General features: G+C 41.9%; 1 protein-coding gene across 1 annotated transcript in view; it reads left to right on the top strand.

Annotated features, from left to right (window-relative positions):
* The first annotated feature begins 218 nt into the window (after positions 1–218).
* The window catches only part of tle2b (TLE family member 2, transcriptional corepressor b), a 96,337-nt gene continuing 78,377 nt past the window's right edge, over positions 219–18,178 (top strand). Inside the window, 1 exon segment of the mRNA XM_070447552.1 lies at positions 219–955. Within this exon segment, the coding sequence (XP_070303653.1) occupies positions 932–955 (24 nt within the window). The 5' untranslated portion in view covers positions 219–931.

The raw sequence follows: 18,178 nt of genomic DNA, 5'->3' as shown, positions 1-18,178 counted from the left end.
ACTCATATTTGTAACGATAGTATGTGAGGATGTGTGTCTCTGTGCCTGTCCCTTTGTGCATGGCTGATTGCTTTGTCCATCTGACCACAATTGAAAGGGTATCTCTAGCTATCTCAGTGTCTGTGTCTCTATCTCGGCCGCTCCACCTTAAGTAGAGCTTTAGCATGCTGTTGTGTTTGTGTTGAAGCCAACAGGCACAATATATTACAGTCTAGGGCTCGCTGCTGAAAAGCCTGCTGGATCTTCTAGTGACCTGCTGTTCTTTCCTGCTTTCCTGTGTTTTTTTCCCTTCAGATTTAGATTAAAAACAAAGCTCTCTCTCTCACTGTTTTTTCTCCCTCTTCTTTTTCTTTTCTATTCCAACTGACAAGCCAACCCTTCAGTTTCGGGTTCTGTGCTCTCCTATAAGAAGAAGAGGGGAGTTACTGTAGATTGTTGGTGTATTTGGATGGAGGAGTGTAGTGTTTGTATCTTGTTGGTGAAGGAACAGGGAAGGGGGGGTACTTAGGTGTAACGCTCGAGTTTCACTGCCATGTCAGTGCGCGTGGACTCTAACTGATCACAGAGCGAGAGAGTCAGAGGGAAACGAGAGTGTGACTTTGGTTACACCGAGGAGACGGAAAGAAGGAAAAGGAGTTCGGGGATCCGTTTTACCGTGAGACTTGTAGGATGCACTGACGGACTGAGCTCTCCCAGCTGTGTCGACAGGTTCCCGTGTTGGAAAGACAGAGAGGAACAGAAAGAAGAGAAAAAAGCAGGACTGGGCAAGAGTGAGGACTACTCTTTCCAGCCTTGCCTGAGCCCAGACCAGAGCAGGGGGAGAGATCTGGACTAAGCTGTGTTCCTGGTTGAGGGTAGAGGAGTGGAGGGCCAGGGGACGGGCTCTGACCTGGCCATCAAACAGACCGTGAGCATCTCCTCTCCTGGGACCATGTACCCTCAGGGCAGGCATCCGGTAAGTGACACCTCTCTATCTGAATACTGCTCAGTAACAAGGTCAGAGACTGCACTGAGAGGGACAGTGACATGGAACAGTTATGGTGCTTAAAGAGATTCCTTCTAACACACACACATATGCAGTCACACATGCCGCACACACACACATGCGCGCGCACACACACAACACACACACCAACACACACCACACCACACACACACACACACACACACACACACACACACACACACACACACACACACACACACAACACAACACACACACACACACAACACAACACACACACACACACACACACACACACACACACACACACACACACACACACCCTCCACTGTCTATTCCCTGTCACCTGCACCCAGGTGCTGTTGAGAGCAAGTTGAGAGGTAGTTGTTTGGGTGGTATAGCTGACTCCCACTTTACTCTAGTGTGTGTATGTTTGTCTGTCCTGTGTGTGTGTGTGGTATATTTGTTTATGTGTCCAGGAATAGCGTGTTATAAGGCAGAGGGATATGTATTCCTCTCCCTTCCTCCCTCCATRCCTCCCTTRATTACTATAGTGTTGGGGACTGAAGGATGGAGCTGGAAGAGGGGGTGGGTTTGACCACACATGCGAGAGAGACAGACACAGAGAGAGACATATACAGACATGAGGTCTAGTCGCTATAATCAGATGTGTTGTCTGTTTCTTTGTATCTGGTGCAAATGGGTCAGTGGACACTCCATTTTCAGCCTGCAACCACAGAGAATTATGGATGACATTTTCAGAAGAGGGGGCATGTGAAATCACTTATAATCACAGACAGAATGCAAATAAGTGGAATAGAATGGAAGCAAGATTGAGAGAAAACAAAGGCATTGTGAATTAGAAATTGAAATGAATAGGAGATCACACTGGAAATAGCTCAATACTCAGTCTGTTCTCTCTTTTGTCACATCAGAGGTTTTGTTCAGAGTTGAACAGTGTTTGTGATAAAGTTCAGTCCCAGATTGAGCCAAATCTAACAGATCAATACATACTTCTGCTGCCATTGGAACTTACTTCTGCTGCCTGCTGGTGTAATGGGATCTACAGCACAGAGAAGGTGGGAGGGTGTGTGTGTGTGTGTGTGTGTGTGTGTGTGTGTGTGTGTGTGTGTGTGTGTGGGTGGGTGGGTGCTCACCTTGTTATACTAATGTCTTATGAATCAATGTATTCATATTTATTTATTTGCAAACTATCACGAATTACAAAGGGAAACCCAGCCGCAAGTTGCCCAGTGACTTGAGCCTACCATATGAGCTAAATGCCTTCTATGCTCTCTTCGAGGGAAGCAACACTGAACCATGCGTGAGAGCACCAGCTGTTCCGGACGACTGTGTAATCACGCTCTCCGTAGCTGACGTGAGTAAGACCTTTAAACAGGTTCAAATTCCCAGACGGATTACCAGGACGCATACTCAGAGCATGCACTGATCAGCTGGCAAGTGTCTTCACTGACATTTTCAACCTCTCCCTGACCCAGTCTGTAATACCTACATGTTTCAAGCAGATCACCATAGTCCCTGTGCCCAAGAACGACAAGGTAACCTGTCTAAATGACTATCGCCCCGTAGCACTCACATCTGTAGCCATGAAAGGCTTTGAAAGGCTGGTCATGACTTACATCAACTCCAACATCTCAGACACCCTGGACCCACTCCAATTTGCATACCGCCCCAACAGATCCACAGATGACGCAATCTCTATTGCAGTCCACACTGCCCTTTCCCACTTGGACAAAAGGAACACCTACGTGAGAATGCTGTTCATTGACTACAGCTCAGCGTTCAACACCATAGTGCCTTCCAAGCTCATCACTAATATAAGGACCCTTGGATTGAACACCTCCCTCTGAAACTGGATGCTGGACTTCCTGACAGGATGCCCCKAGGTGGGGAGGGTAGGCAACAACCCATCCGCCACGCTGACCCTCAACATTAAATTTGACGACAACCCGATGGTAGTAGACCTGATCACCAACGATGATGAGACAGCCTATAGGGAGGAGGTCAGAGACCTGGCAGTGTGGTGCCAGGACAACAACCTATCCCTCAACGTCAGCAAGACAATGGAGCTGATCGTGGACTACAGGAAACGGAGGGCTGAGCATGTCCACATTCACATTGACGGGGCTGTAGTGGAGCGTGTCTAGAGCTTCAAGTTCCTCGGTGTCTACATCACTACGGATCTATCATGGTCCAAACACACCAACACATTCATGAAGCGGGAACGACAACGCCTCTTCCCCCTCAGGAGACTGAAATGATTTGGCATGGGCCCTCAGATTCTCGAAGTTATACAGTTGCACCATTGAGAGCATCTTGACTGGCTGCATCACTGAGCACCCTGCCATCCAGGACCTCTATACCAGGTGGTGTCGGAGGAAGGTCCTAAAAATTGTCAGACTCCAGCCACCCAAGTCATAGACTGTTTTCTCTGCTACTGCAGGGCAAGTGGTACTGATGCACCAAATCTGGAACCAACAGGACCCTGAACAGCTTCTACCCCCAAGCCATAAAGACTGCTAAATAGTTAGTTAAATAGTTAACGAAATAGCTACCCGGACTACAGTATCTGCATTGAACCTTTTTAAACAAACTTTTTGGGTTGCTACTGTTTAGTATCTGTCACTTTATTCCTAGTTATATGTACATATCTACCTCAATTACCTCGTACCCATGCACGTCGACTCGATACTGGTACCCCTTGTATATAGCCAAGTTATTGTTACTCATTGTGTATCTATTATTACTTTAATAGTAATACAGTAATACAGTAATATAGTAATTACATGTTTTAATTTTCTATTATTTCCCTATTTTCTTTCTCTCTGCATTGTTGGGGAGAGCCGTGAGTATGCATTTCACTGTTACGAAGAATGTGACGAATACAATTTTGATTTGATCAATGAACACATTAATGTCCAGATAAGTATAACATCAGACTCACTGGACATGACTATCTGGATACATTACATCAGTGTTAATTTTGGCAGCTATTTTAGAGTTAGTCTTTATGACTAAAATACATTTTAGTCTTACATGCTGACCAAACCGGACGCACACCATCGTGCGCACGTTGATTTTGTTCACCCACACCAGAAGCAATCAGGACACACAGGTTATTAATTTGGGGACAGGTCAAAAAGCATTGAACATTTATGGCAATCTAGCTAGCTATTAACATTGGGTTGTTATTTTACCTGAAATGCACAAGGTCCTCAACTCCGACAATTAACCACAGATAAAACGATCAATCAAATCTGTTTCTCGTCATCTCTCCTCCTTCCTTAAGGCTTCTTTTTCTTCTTTGGACTTCATATGGAGGTTGGCAACCAACTTTATAGCATTACTACAACCTACCGGAGTGTGGACCTAAGTTCATCTTTCAATCACCCACGTGGGTATATGCTCCTAAAAAACAATGAGGAGATGGGAGAGGCCGGACATGCAGCGCGTCGAGCGTCACAAATAGAACCAATTCATATTTTAGCGCCTGGCCACGCAGACACTCGCTGACGCCCGCGAGCAGTGTGTGTGCAATGATTGAATAACATGTAGGTGTACATTTATTTAGCAATGCTCGCGTACACGATGCGAGCGGTGTGGTTAGCATTTTAGTCACATTTTAGTAATTCCATCATTCTTAGTTTGTTATTGTCAGTCGACTAAAATTCTGGACAACTTTAGTTTAGGTTTAGTCATTTTAGGGACTAGGGTCGTTCCATTTGATTTCAAATTTGTTTTGACATCACCCCTTTAGATTTGAACGAAACCTACAGTATACATATTTTCCCATGGTAGAAGTGTTCAGAAACGAACSTTTTGGACCTGAATACCAAAACATTTAGGAGATAGAGGTGCCCAAAAATAAAACTTGCACCCTGTCTTTTCCTACTGGCACTGACTTTGCCGATAACTTCTGTATTGAGGAAAAATGGTACTTACTACGATTGTGATATGTGGTTGTCTCAACTAGCTACAGTATCTTAACCTTTACAGCCCAGGCGTTCCGCTAGCGGAACTCCTCCCACATTCCACTGAAAAGGCAGAGCGCGAAATTCAAAAAATATTTTTTAGAAATATTTAACTTTCACACATTAACAAGTCCAATACAGCAAATGAAAGATACACATCTTGTGAATCCAGTCAACATGTCCGATTTTTAAAATGTTTTACAGCGAAAACACCACATATATTTATGTTAGCTCACCACCAAATACAAAAAAGAAGCAATTTTTCCACAGGCAGAGGTACATCACGAACCAAAAAACAAAACTAACCAAGAACCCAACAACAATAAAACCAAGGAAACAAACGGTACATCAGATGACAGTCCTTAACATGTTACACAATAAATATTTTTTGTTCGAAAAAATTGTCATATTTGACAGTACTAAAAAATCAGTTTTACATTGGCTGCTACCATCACAGCTACCGTCAAGAATAGCACCGAAGCAGCCAGAGTAATATAGAGACCAACGTGGAAATACCTACAATATCATTAAACATTTCTGAAAAATCGATGTGGGTACAGCAAATTAAAGACAACGTCTTGCTGGAATCCAGCCCAATATTTCCGATTTTTTAAGTGTTTTTACAGCGACAAAACAAGTATAGCATTATTTAAGCTTACTACAATAGCCTACACCACAAACAACCGCATTCATTTCATCAAGGCAGTTCAGCAGTTACAGCAATAGGGCACGTTAGCGTTAGCGAATAAACCACGCAAAATAATATTAATAATTTCACTAACCTCATAACCTTCCTCAGATGACAGTCCATAACATCAGTGTATTACATTACACTATGTTTTGTTCGAAAATGTGCATATTTAGAGCTGAAATCAGTGGTTATCCATTTATGCTAACGTAGCATCTTTTTCCAGAATGTGCGGATATTTCTATTTAGACTCTCACCTATTCTGACCCAAATAGCTATCTCAAAACATTACAAAAAATACATGTTGTATAGGAACATAGATTCATTAGTTCTTAACCTCTACTGCCTCAGAAACCCGGATCCGGGAGCACCCCCCACCCCCACACACTGATTAGCATACTAGCATAGCTTCACAAGAAATAGTAGCATCTAAATATCATTAAATCACAAGTCCAAGACACCAGATGAAAGATACAGATCTTGTGAATAAAGCCACCATTTCAGATTTTTAAAAATGTTTTTACAGGGAAGACAAAATATGTAAATCTATTAGCTAAACACGTTAGCAAAATACACCACTTTTCTAACTCCATCAGTTTCTTACTCCTTCAGGTGCTATCACCAATTCGGTAACTAAGATATTGATAGCCACTAACCAAGAAAAAAACCTCTTCAGATGACAGTCTGATAACATATTATGGTATAGGATAGGTTTTGTTAGAAAAAAGTGCATATTTCAGGTAGAAATCACAGTTTACAATTGCACCGACCATCACAAATCGACTAGAATTACTAGATAGAGCAACGTGTATGACCAATTTACTCATCATAAAACATTTCATAAAAATAGACAAAGCATAGCAAGGAAAGACCCAGTTCTTGTGATTTCAGACCATATTTCAGATTTTCTAAGCGTTTTTCAGCGAAAACACAATAAATCGATAAGTTAGCATACACATGTGCAAACTTACCAGAGCATCGATTCCAGCCAAAGAGCGCTATAACGTAATCACCGCCAAAATATATTAATTTTTTCACTAACCTTCTCAGAATTCTTCCGATACACTCTGTAACATCATTTTACAACATACATATACAGTTTGTTCGAAAAGGTGCATATTAGCCATACAAAACCGTGTTACACAATAAAATACTAGAAATCAAGCCTCAATATGTCTGACGTCATCTATCAGATGATCTTAGTTAATTGAAAGCTAATCATATACTTGACTAAAAAATACAGGGTTGACAGGAATCGAAAGACAAATTAGTTCTTAATGCAAACCGCTGACTTACATTTTTTTAAATTATCCTTACTTTTCAATACAGGGTTCGCCAAGTGACGCGATAACAAAACAAAATGGCGAATATGCGTTTAAAATATTTCGACAAACAACGATTATCATATTAATATTGCTTACTTTGAGCTGTTTCTCCATCAGATTCTTGGGCAATGTATCCTTTCTATGTTGTAATCTTCTTTGGTCGATAGAGTCCTCTGTCCTTCGAAATATCCACTAACGATCGAACGGGACCACAAAACGTGTCCAAAGTTTCAGAGTGCACAACAAAGAAATTCCTCAAATCGCACTAAACGGATATAAATTGCTATAAAACGGTTCAAATTAACTACATTATGATGTTTTTAACAACTATAACGACTGAAAACATGACCGGAGAAATATTGCTGGTTAGACAACGATTTGGAACGAGGCAAGTCCGATGTCTTCACGCTTCAGGCGCGCGACGAGAAAGGGAGGTCCCTATACATTTTGGTCTTTTATAATGGCTGTGATTGTCCAATCGATTCCATTCAAAAACGGTGGGATGACGTACAGACACCCAGAGGAAGACGTAGGCAGTGTCGGTTTCTTCATAGCATTCACTGTCGCCTTAAAAACAGACTCCAGATCAGGGGTAAAAATTTCTGAAATCTGACCCCTGTCATGAAAAGTGCTGTAGAWATTGTTCTGTACCACTCAGAGACAAAATTCCAACMMCTATAGAAACTAGAAAGTGTTTTCTATCCAATAATAACAATAATYTGCATATTGTACGATCAAGAATTTAGCACGAGGCAGTTTAATTTGGAGACCCAAATATGCTAATGCGGAACAGCACCCCCTATAGTTCCAAGTTAATGCAATCGCAGTGTTAGAATTCTAAAAATATCTTCATTACGACATAAGGCTTACGTTATGGCGAGAGATGCCCAAAACCTGGGCGCAAAACTACTAGTACACAGTTCGACAGATATATGTAATAGCATCACAAAATGGGTCCTACTTTTGGTGATCTTCCATCAGAATGTTGTACAAGGGGTCCTTTGTCCAGAACCGTCTTTGTTTGGTATTAGAACGTCGTTTTTCCCTCTTGAATTAGCAAGCACACTGGCCAAGTGGCGCGAAGCTATCCTTCCTGAACATATGCAGACAAAGCAACACGCCTAACGTCCCGAAAAAATTTCAATAATCTAATAAAACTATATTGAAAAAACATACTTTACGATGATATTGTGACATGTATCAAATAAAATCAAAGCCGGAGATAGTATTCGCCTATAACGACAGKTTTTCAGAAGGCAATTACAGGTCCCTCCACGCYCCTTCCAGAAAACCMAAAATGMMGGACACGTCATTCCAAGAGGATTCATTCCATCTCAGACCAAGATAATCACCRCATTTCTCCTCTCACTTCCTCTTGACATCTAGGGGAAGGTGTATGACATGCAAGTATATTCATACGTATCATGCCCATTTATAGGCAGGCCCTTGAACACAGCATCGATTTCAGACTTTCCACTTCCTGGTCAGAAAGTGTGCTGCCAAATGAGTTCTCTTTTACTCACAGACAAAATTCAAACGGTTTTAGAAACTAGAGAGTGTTTTTTATCCAATAGTAATAATAATATGCCTATTGTACTAGCAAGAATTGAGTACGAGGCCGTTTAAATTGGGCACGATTTTCCCCCAAAGTGAAAATAGTGCCCTCTATCATCAACAGGTTTTAAGATGAATGCACTTACTGTGAATCGATTTGGATAAAAGTGCCTTCTAAATGACCAAGATACATCCATGTCTTCATAATTGTTTTACCTTTAACGTCAATTATCTAAAAACGTGTAAAAAAAAAAAAAAAAAAGATACAAAAATGTGGATATGTTTTGGCTGATAAATGTACTAAAATGGGAATAACATTTAAATGTAAGCTTTCAAATGGTAGCACAAAGATGGTTGGAAGTTCACACATTAGAGAATGTTGACTTTAATTGGAATGTCAGTTGTTTGAAATCAAACTGTTAATATTCCACAGGTAACCTATTGAAATCATCGAAATATAGATAATAGAATAGACATTTCCATTTAAGTTGACATTCGACAGTGGGTTGACCGGCAGCTGTCTTTGTGGTAGTAACTGTAAGTTAAAATTACATTTCAATGATGTACCAGCTTAATTAGTGTTCTGAAGGGATATGTCCATTCTAGGAATTATTTCTACAGTATGATTGAAATGACACTCACCCTGTATTCAGTATGTTGCACAATCACCTCAGATGATGTAAAATAATGTCTAAGCTAAAACATTTGAGAAGATGAAGAAAATATGACATTGTTTTTTTAATCATTTACGTTATGAAGGTTAGAAATGTACAGTTTTTATTTAATAAAAAGCTTTTCAATAAATTAGAAAATAGTTTGACAAACTTGTTTGTAAGCTTTTAAATAAAATCAAGCTCAACTGTTTATCTTTTCCCGTGATGAAGCTGTCCATGGTGGTGAATGCAAAACGGGTCAACTTTGAGCACCTCGATCTCCTAAATGTTTTGGCATTCAGTTCAAAAAGTCACTTTCTGACCTCTTCTACCATGGGCAAAATGTATGGAAAGTTTCGTTCAAATCAAAAGGGATGCGTTCGAAAGGGGATTGAAATCAAATGGAACTACAGGAAAGGGAGGGCCGAGCATGATGCCCCCACTCACATCGATGGGGCTGCAGTGGAGCGGGTTGAGAGTTTCAAGTTCCTTGGTGTCCACATCACCAACAAACTATCATGGTCCAAACACACCAAGAAAGTCATGAAGAGGGCACGACAACACCTTTTCCCCCTCAGGAGACTGAAAATATTTTGGCATGTTTCCCCAGAACCTCAAAAAGTTCTACAGCTGCACCCTCGAGAGCATCCTGACCGGTTGCATCACCGCCTGGTATGGCAACTGCTCGACATCCGACCGTAAGGCGCTACAGAGGGTAGTGCGAACGGCCCAGTACATCACTGGGGCCAAGCTTCCTGCCAATTAATTACTTAAAAATCATACAATGTGATTTTCTGGATTTTTGTTTTAGATTCCGTCTCTCACAGTTGAAAAGTGTACCTATGATAAAAATTACAGACCTCTACATGCTTTGTAAGTAGGAAAACCTGCAAAATTGGCAGTGTATCAAATACTTGTTCTCCCCACTGTATATACTAAGCGCTGTCAGAGGAAGGCCCAAAAAATTGTCAAAGACTCCAGTCACCCAAGTCATAGACTGTTCTCTCTGCTATCGCACAGCAAGTGGTACCAGAGCACCAAGTCTAGGACCAAAAGGCTCCAAAGATCAAACCCTTTTTTTAAATGTCCGCCTAAAATGACATACACAAATCTAACTGCCTGTAGCTCAGACCTGAAGCAAGGATATGCATATTCTTGATACCATATTTGAAAGGAAACGCTGAAATTAATGTAGGAGAATAATGTAGGAGAATAATGTAGGAGATAAAACATGTGTTTTACATTTTTTGTTGTTGTTCCATCATTTTTGAAATGCAAGAGAAAGGCCATATATATCCAGATAGAAGTCTTGGTGTAATTTAAGTTTGGGCAACAGATCCAGTGAAGCATTACATTACTACACTACATTTTGTAACAAGTCTGCCAGGAGTTTGCCCAAATGTGCTGAATTGGTCAATTGATACATTTTCAAGTACATTACTATAGAGAACATACAAAAATGCTATGGTAATAAAAAAATTGTTCACACACATCCAGGAATGTCATACATGATGGATAATTAGCTTCCCTACAGAACAAAACACTAACCTTCACACATCTAGATGGCCATGCGGGGTGGTTGTGGAGCCAGAGACAGCAGAGGTTCAAACTGTAGAACCCAGTTCCTACATTTGAATATAAAAATGGATTTTATAAAACAAAACTATGCTACATTTCATCTCTGGGACCCTCAGGATGACAAATCAGAGCAAGATTACTGAATGTAAGTACATTATTTACCTTCAGAGGTGAATGTATCAAACCAGTTGCCGTGATAAAAGTGTTTTGATGTTGTGCACTCTCCTCAAACAATAGCATGTTATTTTTTTCACTCTAAAAGCTACTGTAAACTGGACACAAGAATTTAAGCTTTCTTAAAGACATGTCTATGAAAGTCCTGGAAAGTTTGCTGTTACTTACAACGTCATTCTAGTCACATTAGCGCACGTTAGCAACAACGCCCCGGTTTAGGGACACAGATCCCGTAGAGGTTAACAGCTTCTACCCCCAAGCCATAAGACTGCTGAACAATTAATCAAATGGCCACCRYGACTATTTACATTGACCCCCCCCCCCTTTGTTTTTACACTACTGCTACTCGCTGTTTATTATCTATGCATAGACACTTTACCCATACCTACATGTACAAAATAATTCTACTAACCTATACCCCCACACATTGACTTGGTACCGGAATCTCCTGTATATAGCCTTGTTATTTTTATTGTGTTACTTTTTTATTTTTTTATTTACTATTTTTACTTTAGTTTATTTATTAAATATTTTCTTAACTCTTTCTTGAACTGCATTGTTGGTTATGGGCTTCTTAGTAAACATTTCACGGTAAAGGTCTACACCTGTATTCGGAGCATGTGACAAATAAAAATTGATTTGACCTGACGAATTGAGGCTGTTCTGAGGGCAAAAGGGGGTGCAACTCAATATTAGGAAGGTGTTCCTAATATTTTGTGGACTCAGTGTATCTTAAACGTATGTCTGCATTCAGATATAGATTGCTCTGTTCAATATCACATACCCTTACATTTTTTGACCAGTGGACTGGGTCAGGGATGTTGTTTTGATTTGCCAATTCATAGGCAAGTTCTCTGCATTTGATGCTACTAAGCCCATGAAACTGGCCCGCACCATTCTTGATATGTTTAGCAAGCTTAGACTCGTGTACCTCTTCTACTCTGTCATAGGCTCTCTTTCGCACAGGTACATACATATTTGTTTTCTTTTTTGTCAATGTACCTCTTCAGTGTCATAGTCAATTTGTTTATCCCTTGCTGCTGCTCAAATGGACTTATTCCCTTCTCTCACATCCTTGGCTCYCCCTTGGCTCCTCTCTCAAGAACCTCAAGGGGTGCTAGACCCCCGCTTTTTTAATGTTTGTATACACAAGGCATGATGATGTCTGCTCTGTATAACAATAAAAGTTCACTATCTTGAGTTCATATGCATGACACATTGCAAAAACACTATGTATATTATGCATAAAACTGTCAAAATGTAATCATAATTTCTGTGGGATATGGTGGCAATTGGCTAAATTAGCCCACACAGCTACAAGGATGCACTTTCATGCTAGTTTTAGGACCTCATATTGTAGCTTATAGAGACCCCAATTGAAGTACAAAACAATCTTAAAACTATCTACTTTGGTTTAGATACAGGCATCATGAAACCTATAACCCAATAATTAATCTGACTTTATGAAAACATTTTTGGGGACCTTACCACTTTTCCCATGTGGTTTCTTCCGTCAAAGACTTGATGAAATGGTGACCTCTTCATAAAACTTTGTCTCAACTTACCTCACTCCCCTTACATCCACTGACTAGTGACCACTTTGTCTTTACCTGTAGGGATTCACAGCATGGACTTAAATATAACATGGTATTATGTGATGTTAAACACATCTTTGTAGTTTACATATTTTGGTTGTTTGATGGTGCAGGCTTTGGTGGAGGACATCAGCTCCTGCTTGCTTAGACAGAGAATGTGTGTGTGTGTGTGTGTGTTGACTGTGAACGCCCCCCCCACAGACAGTGTTGTGATAGAAGGTGTCTGGAGAGAGTTGATCTGGCCCTAGACTGATCCTGATCTGATGGGAGCAGACCCGCACAAGAGGGAACTTACCGCAGGCAGACAGGGGCAGCGTGTATGTGTGTGTCTGAGTCTGTATCTGTCTGTGTGTGTATGTGGCAGGGACAGAGAGCCTACTTACTGCTCCACCTGGGTGCCATTGCCATGTTGCAGCACTGCCTGGCACTGTGCGTATGCGTGCAGGCATGTGTGTGCGTGTGTATGCAACTGTGCATTCTGTTCTTTGGCAGAACTGGAGTGGAGAGGCAACGGAACAGTTCATACTCCCCATGACTATTCAGAGTCTGCAGAAAGTAGCTTTTCACAAACTGTGCCTTTAACTATTAGTAATCTCTCACCTCCCTAGTAAATCTGGCCTTGTGTGTCTCCTGGACTTTAGGCCCGTATTAATACTATAGCTGGGTCCTGTCTGTACTGGGTCTGTCCTCACTCTTCTAGGCCTCTAAAGGTAACAGCCAATTAAACAAACCAACGCACAAATCACATATGTTCCCTTAATGAGGGTAGGTCGCACGGTGGCGTGCGTGTGTTAACTCTGTCTCGCTGTTGTGTAGGTCGCCTGTTTTCCTCTGGATATATCTGTATTGTGGGGCTTGTTTTTCTGTTTGTACATCCATACCCTAATGAAATACATGTAGAGTACCAGTCAAAAGTTTGGACACACCTACTCATTCCAAGGTTTTTCTTTATTTTTTACTATTTTCTACGTTGTAGAATAATGGTGAAGACATCAAAACTATGAAATAACACATATCGAATCATGTAGTAACCAAAACATTGTTCAACAAATCAAAATATATTTTATATTTGAGATTCTTCAAAGTAGCCACTCTTTGCCTTGATGACAGCTTTGCACACTCTTGGCATTCTCTAAACCAGCTTCATGAGGTAGTCACCTGGAATGCATTTCAATTAACAGATGTGCCTTGTTAAAAGTTAATTTGTGGAATTGATTTCCTTCTTAATGCGTTTGAACCAATCAGTTGTGTTTTGAAAAGGTAGGGGTGGTATACAGAAGATAGCCCTATTTGGTAAAAGACCAAGTCCATTTTATGGCAAGAACAGCTCAAATAACCAAAGAGAAATGACAGTCCATCATTACTTTAAAACATGAAGGTCAGTCAGTTCGGAAAATTTCAATAACTTTGAAAGTTTCTTCATGTGCAGTCGCAAAAACCATCAAGCGCTATGATGAAACTGGCTCTCATGAGGACCGCAACAGGAAAAGAAGACCTAGAGTTACCTCTGCTGCAGAGGATAAGTTCATTAGAGTTACAACCTCAGACATTTTAGCCCAAATAAATGCTTCACAGAGTTCAAGTAACAGACACATCTCAACATCATCTATTCAGAGGAGATTGCGTGAATCAGGCCAGTAGTAAGAGACTTACTTGGGCCAAGAAACACGAGCAATGGACATTAGACCAGTGGAAATCTGTCCTTTGATCTGATGAGTCTAAATGTGCAATTTTTTAAAATTCCAACCACTGTGTCTTTGTGAGACGCAGAGTATGTGAACAGATGATCTCTGCATGTGTGGTTCCCACTGTGAAGCATGGAGGAGGAGGTGTGATGGTGTGGGGGTGCTTTACTGGTGACACAGTCTGTGATTTATTTAGAATTCAAGGCACACTTAACCAGCATGGCTTCCACAGTATTCTGCAGCGATATGCCATCCCATCTGGTTTGCGCTTAGTGGGACTATCATTTGTTTTTCAACAGGACAATGACCCAACACACCTCCAGGCTGTGTAAAGGCTATTTGACCAAGAAGGAGAGTGATGGAGTGCTGCATCAGATGACCTGGCCTCCACAATCACCCCAAGAAGAGAGAGATGCAGGTGTGATGGTGTGGGGGTGCTTACTGGTGACACAGTCTGTGATTTTATTAAGAATTCAAGGCACACATTAACCAGCATGGCTTCCACAGTATTCTGCAGCGATATGCCATCCCATCTGGTTTGCGCTTAGTGGGACTATCATTTGTTTTTCAACAGGACAATGACCCAACAACCTCCAGGCTGTGTAAAGGCTATTTGACCAAGAAGGAGAGTGATGGAGTGCTGCATCAGATGACCTGGCCTCAACAATCACCCAACCTCAACCCAATTGAGATGGTTTGGATGAGTTGGACCACAGTGTGAAGGAAAAGCGGCCAACAAGTGCTCAGCATATGGTGGGAAATCCTTCAAGCCTGTTGGAAAAGCATTCCAGGTGAAGCTGGTTGAGAAAATGCCCAGAGTTTACAAAGCTGTCATCAAGGCAAAAAGTGGCTCCTTTGAGGAATTTTAAATATAAATCTATTTTGATTTGTTTAACACTTTTTGGTTACTACATGATTCCATATGTGTTATTTCAATGTTTTAGTGTCTTCACTATTATTCTACAATGTAGAAAATAGTAAAAATAAATAAAAACCCTTGAATGAGTAGGTGTGTCCAAACATTTGACTGGTAATGTACATCCTGGTACTGGTACTGTACATACGTCTTCTTCATTCATACTGTTACCTGATTTTTTTCTCTCAGATAGCAAACAGGTTCTAAATCAATTATGAACACATCAATCCAGATTAACTGTTCTCTGTTCTGCAATCTCAACACTCATTCTCTCCTCAGTCAAGGCCTTGTTGGTTTTTATAAAAATAACTGATCTGACTATGGTTTGGAACCCCTCCAAACCCTCTTTTCACCGCCAATCCCTCCATTTATAATCCAGAATTGATGGCGGAGGCTTTGCCTCTCACCACAATGGAGAGCCACCATCTCCAAATGGTTTTGTATTGTGACTGACTGGCAGCCTGGCTAGTGCCCTGGTATCAAAACCTTCAACGTTAAATGAGGGCTCCGCTCCAACTAAGATGCTGCTTGCCTGGAAATGTGGGGAATCGAACGAGGTGTGTGTCTGTCTTAGGGCTTTGGTGGGTTGTGATCCGCCCCCTACCCCAGCCAGCCCTAGTCCCTACAAAGCCTTGCCTCCTGGAGAGCCCTGAGCCTGCTATCAGTCGACAGACCAAGACATATTGGATGCTATCAAGAGCTTTAGAACTCCTGCAGTGTAAGAGAGAGGAGAGAGAGAGGAGAGAGGAGAGAGAGAGAGAGAGAGAGAGAGACAGGAGAGCAGAGAGAGAGAGAGAAGAGAGGGAGAGGGAGAGAGCGAGACCTTTTCTATTAACAAAGCCATCACCTATAGACAGCTTCAACCTAGAGAAGAGTCCCTAAGCAAGCTGATCCGGGGCTCTGTTTACAAACAGACCCTACAGATCCCCAGACAGCAATTAGACCCAATCAAATAAGGAGAAACAAAAAGATAATTACTTTACACATTGGAAAGAATTTACACCAAAAATACAAGAGCAAACTGGACTGCTATTTGCCCCTAAACAGAAAGCACACATTGGCAGAATACCCAACCATTGTGACTGCCCAAAATGAAGGAAAGCTTTGACTATGTAACGACTCAGTAAGCATGGCCTTGTTATTGAGAAAGGCACACCATATGCAAGCCTTGCTCTCAAGAGAAAACAGGCTATGTGCACACGCCGCACAAAAATTTGGTGGAAACTGAGCTGCACTTCCTCAACCTCTTCGCAAAATGTATGACCATATCTCGAGACACATATATCCATCAGATTACACAGACCCACAAAGAATTCCACACATCTATTGGCTAAAATACCACAGTTGTCGCCATCCACAGCACAAGAAAAGGGCACCAGTGACGAACAAATACCATTAGTAATACAACCCATATTTATGTTTTTTTGTTTTCCCCTTTTGCACTTAACTATTTGCACATCATTATAACACTGTACATAGCCATAATGACTATTTAATGTGTCTATTCCTTTGAAACTTGAGAGAGAGAGAGAGAGAGAGAGAGAGAAGAGAGAGAGAGAGAGAGAGAGAGAGAGAGAGAGAGAGAGAGAGAGAGAGAGAGAGAGAGAGAAGAGAGAGGAGAGAGAGAGAGAGAGAGAGAGAGAGAGGAGAGAGAGAGAAGAGAGAGAGAGAGAGAGAGAGAGAGAGGAGAGAGAGAGAGAGAGAGGAGATGAGTTCTGCTCTGAGTGTGGCTATAGGCAATGAGGTACAGGGCCAGAGGTGGTAAAGAGAACGAGAACCAGTGGCAGATTTAGGTATAGGGCTGGCGGCACGTGGCGGCACGTGGCGGCACGGGGCGCCCGCACCAAAAAATTCTGAATGGTGACATTTGCGCGATCGGTTTTCTATCGCTCATTTGCACGTCACGTCAATGATATCATGTCACCGTGTGGGACTTCTAGTCAATTACCTCTGTTTGGAGTGGGAGCCCTGATTATAGTTTTGTGAGCTAGGCAGGCTACTGCCTGGGAAGATCTCCCACTCAGAAGTACGAGATGGGGAGGGGGCGGAGGTAGGTTGACCTCAGGTCTCCCCACTGGGACGCCGAGGTAGGGGACAGCGGGGAATCTAAATAGCAACCTCTAACTTTGTACAGTACTAATGCAATTAGTAAAATCAGTCACACTATGAAATGCTACCAAATAAACCAAAATTCATTCATAGTACTGTGAATTATATAGTTTCACAGACATATTGTTTGCATTTTTTTCTGGTTTGTGCGAAATCGTTAAGAATAATATAAACCGTCTGCACACCACCACCATACAAGCTAGAAACCGCCACTGACGAGAACACGCACACACATATCCCCTACATCCGGGATCATATTAACACTTCCCTCCTACACTTGGTACTCTCATCTATTCATGTGCCTTTACCCTAAATATTTCACCAGCTCATGATTATTTCATGCCCTCAGAATGTCTCTCTCCTGAGACGGAGTGAGAAAGACATAGAGATGGAAAGCGAGAGAGCGATAGAGAGGAAGGGAAGGTTAGAGGATAGGCAAAGAGAGAGGAAGCGGGCCGGCCAGAACAGAAAGTGTGCCATAGAGCAGAGAGAAGCTCTGCAGTCCTGATCAGTCCCAGACCCGCAATCTGTTTTCCCTACCTCCCATGCTGGCGGCTGCCAGCTCAGAAACACCAGCCTAAATTGAATGTTTCCCCCAGTGATTGATAGAGAGATGAGGGGGAAGGAGGGCTGTGGCCCGGCTTCTGGCTCTGTACTGTTATGTGATCTCTTGGCCCAGTCTCTCCCCTCGCCCCCCCCCCCACACACACACACACTCATAGATAATCCTTCCTAATTTTCGGCTCGCCCTGCTCCAGCTCTGCTCTGGATCCTCTAAATTGTGATTGACTGCTGATGGTCCACATAGCTGGCCTGTCTGTTTTCCCCTCCCTTCCCTCCTCTCCTAGATTAACCCGATCAGTTTTGAGGTTTCAGGATCCCCCATGCTGTCTGACACCACCAGGGCCAAACAGAGGCCACACTGAAATGAGAGTCCCGTGTACG

The sequence above is a fragment of the Salvelinus sp. IW2-2015 genome, linkage group LG16 (assembly GCF_002910315.2).
Source record: "Salvelinus sp. IW2-2015 linkage group LG16, ASM291031v2, whole genome shotgun sequence".
In the NCBI taxonomy this organism is placed as follows: Eukaryota; Metazoa; Chordata; class Actinopteri; order Salmoniformes; family Salmonidae; genus Salvelinus; species Salvelinus sp. IW2-2015.
Note: the sequence above shows the minus strand (reverse complement) of the source record. Positions and strands in the feature narration are given on the sequence as shown.